At 36.7% G+C, this 18,680-nt stretch overlaps 1 protein-coding gene across 4 annotated transcripts; it reads right to left on the reverse strand.

Moving 5' to 3' along the window:
• Positions 1-559: 559 nt before the first annotated feature.
• On the reverse strand, positions 560-16,717 carry LOC103708678 (probable protein phosphatase 2C 60). Of its 4 annotated transcripts, none has more exons than XM_008793723.4 (6): positions 16,504-16,717; positions 16,292-16,418; positions 15,304-15,727; positions 14,324-14,691; positions 11,925-12,161; positions 560-1,231 (listed from the first exon to the last, which is right to left on the reverse strand). In XM_008793723.4, exons 3-6 carry the CDS (start codon positions 15,620-15,622, stop codon positions 962-964), a joined length of 1,194 nt encoding a protein of 397 aa, XP_008791945.1. In that variant the 5' UTR covers positions 15,623-15,727; positions 16,292-16,418; positions 16,504-16,717; the 3' UTR covers positions 560-961. The 4 variants fall into 4 exon arrangements, with proteins under 4 accessions (XP_008791945.1, XP_008791944.1, XP_008791943.1 ...); XM_008793722.4 differs by having other exon boundaries at positions 16,268-16,418; XM_008793721.4 differs by having other exon boundaries at positions 16,161-16,418.
• Positions 16,718-18,680: the final 1,963 nt, after the last annotated feature.

The following is an 18,680-nucleotide window of genomic DNA, read 5'->3' on the forward strand; positions in this document are numbered from 1 at the left end:
CGTAAATGCTACAACTGCATTAGTAAATTGGTATTTGATAGCAAGATATTATTCTCTTTAGCTTTGTTTGCTTGTAGGAAAAATTGAAATAAACAAGGGAATAATCTACTCTTTATCCTGCCAAATCAAAGTTTTAAAGCCCTAGATTTCAGTAATCTCAATGGGTGGTCCGGACTAAGATGAACCCAAATGACTTATCTCGTCGATATGAAAATAATAAATTTTCAACAAAACCAAGATTTCATAAGATCTTAGCTGACCAATTTATTGATATCTTGATCAATATTAAATCAAAAATTTACAACTGTATTAAGATATTAATTTAAAATTTATTTTAAAGTATTTAAAAGTAAACAATAATGAGAAAATATCAGCATACATTTGTTCAAGAATATTGGTTACTTCAAAATTTCTTCTATTTGTATCAGCAAAGCGTTTAGCCCCAAGAAACATGATATTATCATATTGGGAGGTAAACAATACCAGTAAAACCATCTGGGCCAAGATGAACAACTCCACCGAACACCATCACAAAAATTATGATTAAGTACAGGGGTGCTTCTGAGAATCTGAGCTTCCCATATAACATTTTACTCATCCCTTCAAAGTAGAGTAGAAAACCCAACAAAAGAATAAATATATGAGACAACACACACTGCCAGAAACACAGCTCTTTAGAAAGAGGAATGAGAGTTAAAACAGTGACTGGAAGAAATGAAAAATACTACCAAATAATTTAATTTTCACCTTTAAGTTCTCTTCCAGCTATTTAGAAACTAGAAGTAGGAGCTCCCCTGTTTTATAAACATAACATAAAGGGAACTGATTCTTTTCAGCACAATTTTATAGTATATGTAAACAACATGAGCTGCTTCACCTCCCATTTTTTCAGATCATGTGATTAAAGTAAGGTCAAGTGTTCAGTTTCATATAGGATGGTAGAACAGTTGAGCTGGCTTTGTCAAGGGTTACTGAGTTCTGTGGGAGTCATGCAAGGTGCAAGAGAGTTCGCAGGTAGAGTGATGCCACCCCCTCTGACAGACAGAGTGGGGCCTCTGTTTGAGGTGGCCTTGCTTATAAGATTTGAATCAAGGTACACAACTATGACGGTGATGTCATCATGGAAATGCCGACGCACCCCACGATCGATCTTCTTGAGATCAGAGTACCTCATCTCTCTTTTCTTGGCTGCTTCTTGCAGCGCAGCCTTCACGAGCCTCCGAGCGCTTCCCTGCAGAAAATGGCAGATAACAATGATTAATTCCTTTGATGCAAATTGCCTTCAGGTAAGAAAAAGTGGTTTCCCATATGCTTCTGCATGACAAGGCAGGGATCCTAACCCTATAACTTCATAATAATATGTCAACGTCTGTATTTTTGAGAATGTGCAATAGTGTTAAATATAAATCTCGGACTGGTCAGCTAAATGCCTTGCTCAATAATACAGAGAATAAATTAATTCTGATTATTACCTTTTGCAGTGAGAGTGTGAGAATAAATCACATGGTGTTTCAACAAAAGAAGTGACTAAATTGCACAATAACAACCAGCTAAAGCTTTAAATATTTTCCTCCGTCTATATAAGCGGATGGATGTGCAAAAGATCAACCATATATGTGTGAAGGGTGCACTTTGCTTAGATATCTTGTATGATTATACTTGTGTAGAAGCCTCCAAAAGAGATAGCAGTATGAAGTTTTCACAAATCTCTAGAAATCAGTGACATGCAAGCAGTTGAAGGAAGTTCAACTCCTTGTATGCTGTATCTGGCTGGGCCTTAAAAACCTATGCAGATGAGGATGCTGTAAACTGCACAAAGAGCACAAGGTCCAGTTCTTTGACGTAAATATTTAATCCATGGATCAGAAACTACAATATGTTTTACTTAATTTTTCACTTGATATTTTAGAAGTATCTCACAAGCTTCTTTAATAATAAAAAAATAAGATACAAATAAAGAATGCTGCTAAGTGTAGGACATGCCACCTATTGTCTTTAAATAAGAACCCAGAACCATTAGCAATTAAGTCTCTTCCTTGTCCAAAATCATCACCAATATCTCATGCCATGGCAAATTTATATGCTTTTCCTTTTTCTAACCCAGAAACTTTTGACGCAAATCATAATAGATTTGTTTCTGGCATTGCATAACAGGAAAGCGGGTAGTAATGTCTGACTTCTTATCAAGGTACAAATCCCCAAAAGAATTAAGTAATCTCGATGCATCCGAAATTCATCAAGGGCGAAGCTTCTTATCTTTTTCATTACAAAAATAGTTACTTTAGAGTTTAGACCTTTATAGTTCCTCAGTGATACAGGCATATTTGACATATCCACTGTCTGAAATAGCAAATTTCATTAGGCATACTTATTTTTTTAATACTTATCTCAAATGGAAAATTTTCCCTGAACAAATCTTATCTACATTAATACACAACACGAGTTCCCACTTACAAGTCAAGCATATACTAGAATACTAGCATTAATAAAATACAACTAGTGAAGAATAATTTCTGATGAATTTGCTCTTAAATCCGACTTGTATGCAAGTAAACTCAACTGAGAGCAGTAGACAGACAAACAATTTGTTCATTGAAGATAAAAAGCTCACAGAATAAAGCCTTCAGGGTTGACCTGATGCTTGATTCATGTTCTCCCCACTTGGGTGACACTCAATCCTAAATATTTGAATGACCACGAAAGCAAACATGATCAAGTCTGACCCCAACTTCACCCTAGCTTTGTATAGTAGAATACAGGTCTGCTAGTGAAGTTATAATTGTGGGTTTTAATAGGTCCACTGTTCAATTGAACTCATTAATCAGGGACTTGCTGTGGGGGTCATGTAGAGCCAACCAATCCACCTACACCGTTAGGTACCAACATGCAAAATTGCTTACAGTCCAAACCAAGATACACCGTCTCGGTACCGGGCTCCATACCGGTGCCACCCTATCACTATGTCAGTTCACCTAAGATGGGGGCTGGTTCAGTGTACCGAATATCGGTATGCCCCCCATATCGTGTACCAGTAGCGAATCCATATGGTACACTCCCTACCATCCAGTTCAGTATGGTATGGTATACCATAGCCCAAACCTATTTGGAATTCCATTAATAGGTGCATAAGGAACGGCTGCAGTATGCATTTATGAGGTACTGTCATTAAGCCCTTACCTCTTTTCATCGGGGTATCATGGTTTGGGACCATTCTAGAAAAATAGACCAAGGCGAACAGCTGGTTTTCCATGTACACGGACCAGCACGCCCAAGTTTCTTTTTTTTGGAGTTCTCAAAAAAAATTAATTGGTAATCACTCTTTTTGAACTTTTTTAATGAATTTAAGTATAATTTGATGTAACACATTTTTTTAACACATCATTAAGAAAAATCCAAGATTAAGAAAACTGGTAACACATTTTTTTATATAACAAACATCCAAGATTAATATATGAAATTCATCTTGAGAATGAAATTGTTAAAGAACTTTACGTAGAGCCCTTTTTGAAAATAAAAGAAATTTCAAATTATGTAATAAAACCATATCTGCTGCAAGAGATAAAAAAGGAGGGAGGCAGGGGATCACTTGGAATATAATATTAGGCATTATTCCCACTCCTGTACCATTTCAAAATTCTACTTATGAATATGTGGATATCCTTGTTAAGACTTATAGGAAAATAACAAAAATCAATCAACACATTAAAGATAGAGAGGATGTTCCGTGTAGACCCCTATATGTCTTCAAGATAATACTTGGTTGATAATGAAGAATAATTTTAGTGAACAATATCTAAAAGAGGAAATGTGATCATATATTTATGTCCAAAATGCATCTTCCTCATGAAACAAAGAAGGCATCCATAAGTTATTTTGGACCATCCCCACTATCAATACCTCTTGTATTCCTCTACAAATCAATCTTATACACAAATCCATGTATTTAACTATGATGCTATCATTATCTTCAACATGAAACTTCTGTTGTCCTCTTGTCAATCACAGGGATAAGAATTCAATTATGATGTTGAATGTCATTGTTCCTGAAATACTACATTCAAGCTTTTCGTGGATGCAAGTTGATCTTGAGTAAGGATGTGAAAGATTTGATCTTCTCCTAACTTCACTTAATGATCCTTGAGGTTAGGATCAGCTTAGCCCTAAATCTTTCCCCAAGCTACCCTTCTTCTCATTTAGCTTTTACAAGAGTTTCCTCCTTCCTCCTTGCTTATGAAACCACATTGGGCAAGAAAACAAATGGCAGCATAATAACATCTTGCTTCATCTCAATTAATTCCATATTCTATGAAATTTAACAAAGACGTTTTTAAAATAAATCTCAAGGTAGGTCACTAGAGCGAGATCAGACAAACAGTAATTTTCATTCTAGTCAAAAATGAAAGCTAGCCATCACGTAGTTGTAAATGGTATTGTATATAATAATCAACATTTCTTTCCTTGGAAAATGGTGCCCTATAAGAATGAAAAGTCACTTTCCCATTTTATCCTCTTTAATGTTTTAGAAGATTTTGCTCTAGTACAAGGAAATTCAAGATTGTTATGAGGAAGTACCAGTCTGCTCAAGATGATAAACACAACCATGGGTGCAAGCTCTATGAGCATGAGGAAGTACTAATACAGTGGAGGACAAGAGGGCACTAAGGAGCGAATCACATGACGAAGCTGAAAGTAAAATAGGCTAAATGATGTCAAGAGAAGCTAAAATGTCATAACTGCTAACAATACAAATAGCGACCTGATGAAGGTGACTGACAAAATGTCACAAGAAGTGAGTTCCATCAAACAAAAGTCTCACGAAAAATTAAGTTTGACAAAGTGAACCTCTAAGGATAACATGAAAACAGTGTTTACAGTTCATGAAATTCAGGCTAGTTAGGGAGACAATGAGATTAAACTTCAATGATGCTAAAGAGAAGAATTAACAGAAAGGAGTATACGTGAGACTAAAGGAGATACCGAGTTGAGCACAAAATAACATGTTCTGTTTAATTTATTTAAAATATCCATGTAACAATAATTTTCCATATTTTACAAAAAAGCATCAGAGCCAAAGCAAGTATCCTAAAAATCTGAAGCAAATATAAAGAAGGCCAGGATGCTCGAGACAGATATCTGTAAAGTGAACAGTTAGTCTCTAAACTATGATGATATTAAGGCAGCAAATGCAAGAGCATTTATGTAGACTTTCAAGTGCCTACTGTAATTTATTAAAGCAGATGACAGTGTTGGACGCTCCACAGAATCTACCAGGAAAGGAATATGGGACCAATTGAAGCAAATTCACTGAGTATAAAGATGCACATAACCAGCAGTGATTTGAACTGAATCACCAATGCACTCAAATGACTTGTAAAAGGAAGACCAAATACAGGAAAGGAATGTAAAAGGGGTCAGGAAAGTAGAACAAATAATTTATATGCACATGTACTGAGTGTGGACCATGACCAAGATGACTAGGGTGAGGAGGTGAAATGATATCTTGAAAGGCAAAAAATAAGAAACCGAACTAGCACTGAAGCAGGCAAAAGAGAGAAAAGCAACAAATATTCGTTGGGCCAAATGTGTCGCAGAGTACGTGACAATACAAAACAGATGCTTAATACATTAAAACAAAGAAGCTGACAAATGAATCAGAAAAATCAGGGGATTGAAAATGAAAGAATGATGGGAAGATTAGTAGGTAGGCATGTTTTGACAAAATTCTAAAGGTTAAACAAAAGTAGGAAAAGAAAAATAAACCATCAAATGGTTCATGCTACTACAATCAAAAAGCAAAAGAATCCTTGTTTGGAGTGTTTTTTAACATGCATCCAATCGAGTAGATAGTGATTGTTAAAACATCGCAACCATTAAAATGATTGTTTGATGGTTTTGCTGATAGTTGTGGTCTCAAGGGTCAAGAGGATGGACCAATGCATATGCACCTGCATGAGCCCACCATCACTTTCTTGCTGAGCTGGACTCTATCAAGCATAAGTCACAGCCATCTGATTCTTAGTTCTTAAATTGGGCTCATTTCAATTATTCATCTCTTAACCCAATATGAGCAAGTAATCAATGAGTTGGGTAACCATTGAAGGACTTGCATTTGACGACTGACTCAGCAGAGCACATTCTATTTTCACAGAGAGCATTCTGTCCCATTGCCTAGCCAAAAAGGACTCCTCCCCATGGTGGACCCAAGAACTGATGTGAAGTTGAGAACAAAAGCCCATCAAGAGTCTGATTCAACTATGTCTAGGATTTTTGCTTTATTCCATACAGAAGACAAAGGTCAAGTCTATTTAAATCTGAACTCGGACCGGATTGTGCCTAGTATTGATCTTCTCAATTAGTTGGATGAGTCAAGAATGAACCAATTAGAACCTGAGTCATTAAAGCCTCTTTATGGATAATATATAGTAGCTATTTCATCATTGAGTCCAAATTGACTCAAATGAAACTACACCTGACCAAATGGAACTGCATGATACTAACAGAAGTCTTAAATTATTCATCTTAAAGAATATGATTTGCCTAAATCGATTACCTAGTTTGGGTATGGTTGAGATTGAACAAGTTCGAGATGAGTCTGGACATAAACAATCCCTGAGACAATTGTCAGTTTGAGCCCTTGCCGTATAGGATCTTGACTTAATTATGTCAAGTGCTAACCTCACCTGATGAATTGATGGGGACAAATGTCAACCCAAATATAACTTGGTTCACTTCAACTTATTTAGGAGTTGTCCCATCATTGCCATTGAGTCCAAGTTGGCTGAGATTAATTTAAAACTGATTCATCAAATTGGGTTTGCATTTCATCTCAATACAAGTTTAAGGAACCTGTTTTAAATTTTGGGAGTAATTGTGAGAAAGAGGAACCATGATATGAATTATTTTAGTTTCACCCAAATGAATTATCCAATGAGTTCATTAAACTGACCCAGAAATAAACCTGGATTTGAATTAAGTCAGGAGTATTGTATTAGTTTGGCTTCAACATAAAGTTAAGTCATAATTAATTAGCATAATCCTTTCATTTGATGGATACAGATCCTAAAACTAGTTTGGATAAAACTTGAGACTGATAGAAACTATATTAGCTAGGTTTAAATATTAGCTTAGTATCTAGTTCTAAATGTAAAGATGCAGATATATGGTGATCCAACAAATGAATAAATAACTTATCACAAATGATGGTGTATAATTCAGAGGTCATGACATAGTTTGATTCAAGTCTTGATTCCAACATGAATTAGATTCAAGTAGCTAGCTTAATACTCAAATACAAGATTTCGATCCCATGGGATGGGTGTGTCCCAGTTTCTCTATAAAACAGGATGCCCCCCTGTCCCGCCCCGATCCGCCGGTTGTCCCAGTCGAGCATCACGGTTAGTACCCTCCATCTTCTCCCCTTCTTTCTTTTCTTTCTTTCTTTCTTTGTTTATTTCCTTTATTCTTTCTTTCCTCTCTTTCTTTCTTTTTCTTCTTCCTTCCTTTCTTTCTTTCCTTTTTCTTTCTTTTCCTTCTTCCTTCCTTCCTTCCTTTCTTTTTTTTCACCCTTCCTTCCTTCCTTTCCTTCCTTTCCTTTCTTTCTTTTTCTCCTTTTCTTCTTCTTTCCCTCCTTATTTCCTATTTCTTCTTCGTTCCGTACATGGATGAGTTTTTGACTCCTGCCCTTGTCCCAATCTCATTTTCTCATAAGAATGGGACAAGACACCCCCCATTCTGCTAGGATTTAAAACATTGCTTAAGTAGAGATAATTAATCATAGAACCCTGGAGTACAAACTAAGAGTCTTGACATCTAAAAATTAGAACCAAACCTGAGTCTAACATGATACAGTATAATCGAAGTTGGAATCAAAAAAATATATTAGGTTCAATATTGAACTAATATTCACATTTGAGTATGAAATACATTGAATACAAGTGTATAATTCAGGGGTTATGCTGTATATATTTAATTTTAAAGCCTGACTCTAATATCAAGTTCGATATAAATCCAGATAAATAAATAATTTATCATGAGATACTAGTGCATAACCTAAAATTCAGCTATTGGATATGGATTAGTTCATGCTGAAAAAGAACTGTATAATGTTAACTTAATGTTCCCACCTGCCATAAAATACCTAATAATCTACTACACGATCTTAAAATACAACCCAGGTATCAAGCCACCTAAAAATCTCAAAATATCCTTATCATATAAAGGAGTATTTCATTTAGAAAACCCTATCTGAAGGACTATAAATAATGTTATAAATAGCTTGATAATCTTAAAACATAAATCATATGCGAGAATATTGTATTCATTCTGCATATTTATTCTCCAAAGTTATTTGTGTATTTGTTTTTTTTATCTTGAATGGATACCAACCAACTTAATCCGAGGTTGCTCGTATAACTAGGAGTCTAACAGAGTCCTCGAAAACATCATTCCTAAACCCACTTATATTTTTGATCTTCACAAGGTGGAGTCATATTTTTGACCTAGCTTTTACCTTGATTTCACAATCCTAAGCTAAGAACCAAAGATCCCGAAGCAAATTACTGAATAGGCAAAATAATGGAATTACAAATTTTCAAACAAGATGGAGATTAAGAAACTTAGAGAGGACATGTAAGATTTGCTAAATGATGACTTAGATGAGGAAAATTGATGATCAATCCCACTAGGTTCCAAAGGACCGAACAAGCTCCTATGCTTAAATAAATAAAGGAAGAAAAGGGACTAGATCAAACTAAGAACATTAAAATTTCAAATAAAAATAAAGATAAAGAAAGACAAATGGGCATTCTAAAAGCTGAAAACTTAATAAGGAATCTAAAGAGGGTTTAGCTAAGACTAAGTAATAGTAATTAAAGGAAAACAACTATTTAGTTGATACAAATTAGAGCAAAAGAGGTAATAATACAAGTCAAAACCTAATTCGGATGAGGTATGACATATAGAGTTCCAATGAAAAGTAGATCTTGCCAAATACAAGGTTTATCGAACTAGTACAAGAGATTGTACCAGTTGGCGACCAATTCGGTACGTTATCGGTACGTATTGTACCAACCCAATGTGTATTGGAACTAGGGGACGGGGAGGGAGAAAGAAAAGGAGGGGGAGAGAGAGAGAGGAGAAAGAGAGAGGGAGGCAAAGCCGCCGAGGTTGTTGTTATCTTTAGGAGAGAGAGAGACTAAGAGAGAGGAAAAAGAGACGGCGCCAAGGTCATGATATTCAAGAGCGAGAGAGATTGAGAGAGATGAAAGATAGAGAGAGGGTGAAATGCGTATCTATGGTCATTGTTGGAGGTGTCGACGGAGGCTGGGGGGGTCGAAACCCTAACTAGCTGAATGCGAGAGAGAGGAAGAGAGCGATCAGAAGGTGGCAACTCAGGGTCGGGTTGGGGGTGGGGAAGTTATAAAAGTAGCGAACCACCCAAACTGCCCTAACCCCATGAGAAAGAGAGTGAAAGAGGAGAGGGAGAGGAGAGAAAGAAGGGGAGGAGAGGGTTTTTTCCTCTCACCGAGGAAGTTTCACCAGCACTGCAGCAGGGGAGGGCACTGCATTCGAGTGAAGCCCTCTAATCTCTCCCATTTTGGGCCCAAAGTTGGCAAAAATCAGAAAAAAAGGGGGAAATTCAAGTTGATTTTTTTAAAAATTTGAATTTTGGGTATGTTGTAGGGTAGACAACAATCTACAACATGCTAGTTTTTGTTTTTTCGGTTTGATTTCTGGTCATCCCTATATGGTACTAGTATAAAGCCTCATCCATGTGTCAGTGTTGGATGACCTAATACCGTACAATTCCAGCCAGAAAAGGGTACCAGACCTGAGCCCGGTTTTTAAAACTTTAAATAGAAGGGTGGGTTAGGGCTCACATAAAACCCAAACCAAAGCTCTTTGGTTCAGCTGAAATTTAGTAAGCTTTCCTGCAGTTTTTTTTTATTTTTATGAAGGGAAGCTTTCTTGCAGTTTTTTTTTTTTTTTCTGAAGGGAAGCTTTCCTGCAGTTGATTGATGAAGAGTCATCAATAGGTGATGCTCCAATAACATGGTCCAACAAAGGGATTGGCACATAAAGCTTTATGATGGCATCTAACAGTGATAATTCATTAAGGCTGAACTTTGAAATACAGGGCTTTAAAGCTATAATGAGATTATTGTGATTTGATCCTGAAATTTGTTTTCCAAAAAAATAGATCCTAAAAACGATAGAGAAGCAAGTGGAGTGGATAATATCGAGCATTTGGTTAATATATACAGTTATGCATGATAGTCCTATTAGTTAGATACCACACTAAGATAGATCTCGAGGTCATCAAACTGCCTAGGTAGTCCTAGGCGTTAACCCCTTTAAAGGCCTAAGCAAACTACCTAAATACTTAGGCATCAAGGCAAGTTCCTAGAGTTGAAAATGCCTAAAAAGTTAACAAAATAGGCACTCTATCATAAATAGAGTCATGATACCCTGATACATAGAACATGGTTAACAAAAAGAAAACCCAAAACTATTAAGTTGATAAATCATAATTTTGTCAATTACCTGATTTATGGTATAAGAAAAAAATTGTTTTTATTGATCTATTCTTGCTTAACAAATTTCCTATTAAATGATTAAAAGCATCTAATGTTTCCAAACAACATGACATGCTCTAGCTTCAAGTAAATATACTCAATTTCTCTCTCTCTTCAAGTAAATATTTATGCACTTAATAAGAGAACAAGTTAAAGATTTAATGTCTTCAATAAACAAAGGAATAAGCTGCTTGCACAACACAAAAGCAGCCCTTCCCAAGTGCCAACCTAGGCACTTAGGCAACAGCCTCAGGCCTTGGAAGCACCAAGCAAAAAGACAGTTGGGTTGTCCAGGTGCCTAGATGAGCCACCTATGTGCCTGTGCATCCATCTGTGAAAATTATGATGCATGTACAGAACTAATTCACAAACTATAAACATAGATAAACTAATAAAAGAGAAAATGGAATGTTCCAAATGTGGATAGCATAGAAACATCTATGTACGTTACAAATATATATTGCATCATGACTGCTAAACTCTCTTCAAAAAATGTTGATCCAAAATAATCCTCCTTTACATGTGTACCAATTAACATAGTATTCAGTTTTTAATTCACTTCTAGTTCAACTCTTATTTATTGATGACATTCAAATTTTTCACAGGCAACTTCATCTCCATGCATCAAAATATATGATACTGTCAATATAGAAACAACCAAGAGTCTTTTCTGTCCCATACAAGTGGACTTTTAGCTTGGGTAAAATTTTGATTTGATGCAATATTTTTAATTGTTTAGACAACTTCAATCTAGGGTTTTACAAGTCTCCTGAACCCCTTGCAAAACCTTCTAGCTACTTCCTTAATGAAGTACTTTTTTATCTTCTTGAACATGCATTGAACCAAAAACTCATTCATCCATCAATTTCGAAGGCATTTGAGAGAACTCCCAAATCCTAACCATAGTAGAGTGTATTACAGTGCTATAGTATTCTTGTCTCTCCTATACTGGTTCTATGTACCTATGCCAGAATACTTGCCCAACAAGCGGACTTATTTAATGTTACTGATCTTACTATCATCTTACAAGCTCTGTTAAGCCTCATTTGCATTTACTAAACATAAAAGACCCAAGAACGTGGAGATTTATAGCCTGTCCATTGACATATACTGCCAATGTACAAGTATTGCTCTCATCTGGAGAAAAAACAGACCAACTTAAATCTGCATAACATTAAAAGCAATACGTTTATTTCCCATACCAGTAACTAACATCAAGTAACTAGTTACTCTAAATCTACAGTGATGTTTTGCAAAATGTATAATTCTCAGCCAACTATTCCTGAACCAAAAGGCACATAATTTCTTTTGATTTTGTATGAAAGACCATGATTGAGATGGAAAACATACACTGCTGGGATGGTTTTGAACAATGTCAACTGCTTCCTGATTGCTGATGTGCTCCCAAAGTCCATCAGAGGCAAATATAAGAAACTGATCTAGTGGCTGTAAAGGTTGCACCAAAATTGAAGGTTCAGAACTAAGTATTGGCCTTTTGAAAGGTTCTCGAAGACGAAACTTCGCATACAAAGGCTCCCTGTTAAACTCTGCCTTTTTTAGGTATATATCTCCAATGGACCTAGATACCTGCAGAGAAATCATACTTTTGTGAATGAGGGATCAAATAAGATGCCATTCTAGGAGACGACAAGTTCTTAGAGGCCTACAAATGCAATGCATGCACATACATATATGTTTCTGTGTGTATGTCTGTATGTGTGTTTGCATACACAAACTAAATCAGAGAAGTTTACTCAAAATGCAGATTACCTAAATACCTCTGCTTTTATTTCAAGATTTTAAGGTCAAGGGCATTCTTGTAATTCAGCCAAGGCATTAAATACATAAATATAAAAATGTCAATCACATGGTCGCATTGGTCAGTTACGACAGTCTGAATGCCTAGCTATAATACAGAATCCCTAAATCCTTCCAAGTATATGACCTGCTAAATGACACACACATAGATGAGAGAGTATCCTGTAATTGAGGACCCAACCCATAACTGCAGAACAATGACAGAGCATCTAAAGTGAAAATAAAAAAATACATTGTCAGATGATTATATTAAAAGGTCTAGAAACCAAAAATTAAATGTTTGATGATTTCCTATATAAGGATATTTCTAAAGGCACATATGATTTTTCAATTTGATTTAAGAGTTGAATTTTCATTTGCAAGTGTTCTAAGAAGTTTAGATCATAATCAATGGTTTGGATTCTCAAAGTAAATGTCTTATAATAAGTAACTACATGAACTTTCTTGGCACCATGTTATTTTGTCTAACTGATGCTTTAGCAAATCCCCAAAAGATAAATTCATACATTGTTTTAGTCTCTCTCTCTCTCTCCTCCCTCCCTCCTCCCTCCCCCCCTTCTGTGTGTGTATGTGTGTGCACACGTGCAGGTGCATGTGGGGTACATACAGTGAGCCAAGCTCAACCTGAGTTTGCATCATAAGCAACTTGACAAGCCAATTCTTGAGCTGAACCTGAGCCTATACTCATATTTCCAAGTGAACTACTATTTTAGCTCAGCTTGATGAGGCCTGAAAATATTATATATTATAATATAATGTACAATATGTACTATGATATAAACATTTCCATTGATTGCTTAGTTAAATTATTATGTTTTATGAAGTGGTAAAATATCTAATTATATGTTCCATAAATTTTTTTGATTCATGTTTGATAATTAAGTGTTAATTATTTTTTAAGTTTAATTGTTTAAATCGGTTATATGTTAATTCAAACGTAAACTGTGCTTCAGTTGATCTTATTTCAAGCTTGATACAAGCTTGAATTGATTTCAACTTGTTTTGAATAATCAAGCTGATTGATTAGCTCATCTTCAGCTGGGTTCTAATGAAGCTCGAATTAGGCTCAGTCGAATGATAAATGAACCAAGCTTAATCTGAAAATTCAAGCTCAAAAATAATTTCAAGCCAAGCTTGATCAAGCTCGGCTAAGGTTACACCACCTTTTCTAGGCATTGATTTTGAGATTCATGAATTAAAAAAATATATTTGACACAGTTAAAAGGTGATTGAAAAATCTCAGTTCTGTGTTAATGTTTTGATATCATATTGTCCTATATTCTGCCTTTATTGGTGTACGGAGATGAGAGAATAAGGGCCAAGATTTTATATACACCGTACTGGCTGAGATAATAAGGGTGGACGCCAATATAAATCTGAGATCTCTGCCAAGGTGAATATTTTGTACAGAATTTGTTAAGCTAGAAGCAAATATGGATAGAGCAAATCACTACTGTAATTTTGCCAACACTAGGAGTCAGATTGTGTTGCACCTATGTATAATGGCCACCAGCAATATGAATGGCTAAATCATGTTACTTTTCGGAAAAAAAAATAAGCAGCAAAATTCCTCAAAGAAATTAAATAAACACCAGATAAAAAAAAAAAAAAAAAAGATCTCACAAAACAAAAGGAGTACAGACTTTGACATCTGATGCACATCACAGGAGGGAAGACATAGGAAATAACCTAGAAAAGTTTCATGACTCTCAACATATCTATCTGCAATCTTGAAACTGGAGGCAGCCAAAAAAACATCTATAGAGAATTTGAAAGGATAACACCATAAATATGACGAATATGCATACAAACATCCAGGTAATCATAATGACAAGGCTTATAGAAGGAAAAGATTGTTTTGTCTTAGTGCTTCAAACTAAATATAACAACCCGATAAATATAACAATATGACCACAGTATGGAATGAGTACCTGGATGAGGCCCTTCACACGCCAAACATTATGCTTCAAAACTACAATCTGTGAATCATCTGGATGCAATGAACGTAATTCTTGTCTAACAGACTCAATGCTCACATTGTGCTCCATTGATAACTGGATTGCAAGAACCTCACCAGTTGCCTTGACAAGCCTCCCTAAAACAACACGGGAATCTCCAACATTAGCAACATAAAAGGTTCCACCACAGATCACGCCAACCAGGCAGCAAGAGCCAACAGCTGCAATCTGAGGCTTCATAAGCCATTGTTTAGCGACCAGAGAAAAGAACCCCTCTTCTGTAGCTTGGAATGCCTTTCTTAGCACTTCAGCTGACATTGACTGTTGCTCAGATGCAAATCCTGGCAAGAATCAGTGCTACTGTCAAGGGGCACACTAGATGACAGGAAACATAAAAGTGCACCTCCAGTAACATACCCTCTTGTAGGTGAAAAGGCATAAACAATGATAAGGATGGCCACATAAAAAGACATTGGATAGTCCTAACACCATGCTTCCAGATAAACTAATGAAAATTCCAAAGACGCAAAAAAATGAAACATTGTGTTGTAATAAGCTCAATTACTAGCTCGATCAAGAAGCTCACTAGAATCCAAGTCCCACAGATTATTCAGATCCAGATAGGACGGCACATATACTTCATGCCAAGTAAAATGAAAACAAAAACTAGCACACAATCCAAATTTTGGGGGCAGCAAAATAAAGCTCATTTATTGAGCGCTGACATGATCGCGGATCATGCTAACATATTTTCAACAGATGAAAGAAAGCAGCAACATTTGCAGGCTTGTAGTAGGGGGGAAGATGCATTCTTAACCACTCAAAATTTGCTACAAATGATAAAATTCATATGCCCTCCAAGCAGATGGAAGCAAAGAAAAAGAAAATATCAACCCATTAAGATAGAAGAATTACTAAGCTTAAGCATCCAAGCTCCATCTGCAGAACCTTACTCTTGAGATGGTGGAAGAGATGATCATTGATATATCGTGATGTCTCCGGGCCACCATGCCCGTCATAAATCCCGACGAAGGTCCCATGCAGCCCTGACTCCAGTGAGCTGAGTGGACCTGACTCAATCTGGCTCTGGTCCTCAAGCAAGTTGTTTGCCTGGACAACAGCCATGGAGAACTCCCCACTTGTGTGTTGGCCAGTGTCCTTGTACCAGAGCAGCCCATCTTGCCGGCCGACTGCATCAGAGCCTGAGTGGATGCACTGAGCCGATGACGGCCCCCAGCAGGCCTTCAGGAAGTTCATCCACACCTCCAACATCCCTCATCTGAACCAGCCCCAGCTCCGCGTCCCCCACGACATCTATCTATGCCAACCCTAGCTCCCTTAAATTCAATGCCCTGGCACCCTCTCCCTACCCTGTGACTGAGAAAAGAAGAGAAAAGGACAACAATTACAAAATGGAAGCTAAAGCAGCAGCAGCAGCAACAATATATTAATAACAGACCAACTCGAAAATCCAAACATGCCTTTCTTGAATTGAATGACATCAAGGAAAGTAGGCAGAAAAGCAACAATAACAACAAAAATATTAATAACAGACCAACATCAAAATCCAGACTTGCCTTTCTAAAACTGCATAAAATCAAGAGAAATAAACCAAAAAGCATCAATTAGAACAATATGTTAATAAAAAAAAAACAATATCAAATTCAAACCTTGACATTCCTCAACTGAATAAAACCCAGAAAAGTAAACATAACAGCAAAGCAGAGTTCAATCCCGCTTATTTTTTCTCTCTTTTTTTCTCTATAACACTGGGTCCATGGTATAGATCAACGAACATCCCTTTCTTTACCTCTTAAATCATTTCAAAATAAGCTTCTTTTAAAGAGGACTTTTCTCCTCTTCCACTCGGAATCAGAAGGAACTGAGACCCAGCATCAAAAAACCCACTTCACTTACCCTCCACGGAAGAGAGAAAACTACCAGTTGGAAAGGAACTAACAAAGCCACCATCCTATCATCCGCCTCCCCTCAAGCACGCATCTTAGGTTCATCGATTCCAATCCAAAGGCCTGAGCAACCGAACCAAATAGAATCCAGTGCTCTCTTCCTACAATAAAGATTAAAATTTGATAAAAAAGAACATCAAAGTAGGTAGGCTCCAAAACTTGTGAAAATAATAATAAAAATCCGACCTTGCGGCAATCTACACTCTACGGTCATCGAGTGATGGAGACCGACGAGGGGGACCTCAGATCTGGGCGCCCATCAAATCACCCAAGAAAGAGAGAGACGAAGGCTTCCTTTTATTGATTTTTTTTCGAGAGATTCTACGGAGAAAGAGAGAGGAAAGGGAGAGATAAGGAAGAGGGGCCTTCTCTTTTTTTTTTTTTTTTTTCTTGCGTTCTATCACTAGATTTGGTCGATGGGGGGAGATGGAAGGCTTTGAACGAACTCTTTCTCCTTCTAACGCCCGTTATAACGGTTTCCTTTGGAGGCTTTAGTTCACAAATGTGTAATACATAACGGATTTTTTAAGTAAATAACTAATGATTACCATTTGACCGTTATTCTATTACAATGATTGTGATAGTAAGGAGGCTAAATATAGGACTTCATGGTCATCTTATTTGTCCCACCAATCCATTCCTCTTACTCGCTATATGCATGCAACTTGGTACATATTTAAAAAAACTAATCACTACTCGGTTGTTTAAAAATATTATCAAATATTGACTTATTATTATAAATATCCTTGAATGATTAAAATTTAATTAAATTTTATAATGAAATATTGTCGCGATATGTTTATACAATCACAAATGAACTTTCTTGCTATTCACTAAAATATATTATATTTTGAAATTTTAAGGTCGTTTTCAACTAAAAAATTTATTCGAATAAAGCAGTAATTTCAACATGTAGCACCTTGGCAAGAGTTAGTATCTTATTTTTGATGAAATCATTTCTAGACTAGTTAGGTTAGATATATGGTGACCATTATTAGTCCATTAATTACAACCCAAAAAAAATAATGGAGGGCTCCGTTATTGGGGGTAACAGGCGTTATGGAAACCATAAAATACCAACAAAAGAAAAGCTCAGAGCCAGGAAGGCAAAGGGCCAGTCATGGGCCCCAACACAGCAAACAAGCCCAAGGGAGAAACAGGGGAAGGGAGGGGCATAATGGGAAGGAAATGGGCATAGTGGGAAATGTGTGTGGTGAGTGAGGGTATTTTGGGCATCAAGCGCGTTATTACATCTCTCTTCCTCTTTCCCTTTTTCTCTCTCTATAGTTTTCTCCCCGTCAAGTCCCAACGGTCCGTTTATGGTATTTCTTCTAATACCTTTTTTTCCCCACATTTGAACTGTTTTTAGGCACTCCATCCGGCGTCCGTGCTTTTGTTTGTCCATTTTAAGCAACCGTCACCCTCACGTCCAGAATGCCGCGGGAAATGCTAACGTGCGCCGTAGGAGCACAATTTCCTTGGCTTTCATCTCCTATCAGATTTGGTTAATTTTCACTTGCAAACTAGTAATTACCTTGAGATTACTACCCAAAAAGAACCCAAAATCTTAAATTATAGGTTCGATTCGGGTTGGATTATTTCTTTTTTATTTTGGTTTTTCCGAGCCTCTCCAGTAATGCAATTTGAGCTATGTATCAACTTCAGTGCAATGCCTCATTGAAATATTTGTTTGAAGATTCAGAAATAAGTTATCAATATCTATTATTTGGTCGAGCGCCGATGAATCTTGCTCAGGTATCTCTCACTTGCCGAAGCTTGACCCCATCAAAAATTAGTTAAGTTTGCGGAAACTTGTCTATAAAATTCAAAATCTAGCATGAAGTATTTTAAATTGAGGGTGAGATCGATCCAATTATCTAATTGCTAAAATTAGGTTACGGTCGAGTGGCTAATTTGACTTGAGCTGATCGAAAATATTTCATTTGAAGTTGATAGAAACTCCAACCTACCTCAAACAAATTGGTTATATGCTCCAAATCTTAGACCTAAATCCATCCACATCAAGGATCCAGACTTCTTGGAACCCCCAATCTCATATCTTGCTGCATGGAAAACATATGGATGGAGATCCAAAGACATGGAATGCAGGGACAGTGTGATAATAATGATGTGACATCCTCTCTGTAGTTGCTCATGGCGATTCCTCTCTTTTCCCCTGCAGCCTCTTGTCATCCCATAGGTGCTCACTCAAGCCTAGCCCATAAGAGACTCCCTGTGGGATTTCTAGTTCGGCCTCACTCATGTCACACATGAGATGTGGTTTGTTTCCAGCCATTCTCGTTAGGCACCAAGATGTCTAAATGGCAGCCACTAGGCCTACTCGTTTGTCATAGCCTTAGCCA

This window comes from Phoenix dactylifera, chromosome 2, assembly GCF_009389715.1.
Source record: "Phoenix dactylifera cultivar Barhee BC4 chromosome 2, palm_55x_up_171113_PBpolish2nd_filt_p, whole genome shotgun sequence".
In the NCBI taxonomy this organism is placed as follows: domain Eukaryota; kingdom Viridiplantae; phylum Streptophyta; class Magnoliopsida; order Arecales; family Arecaceae; genus Phoenix; species Phoenix dactylifera.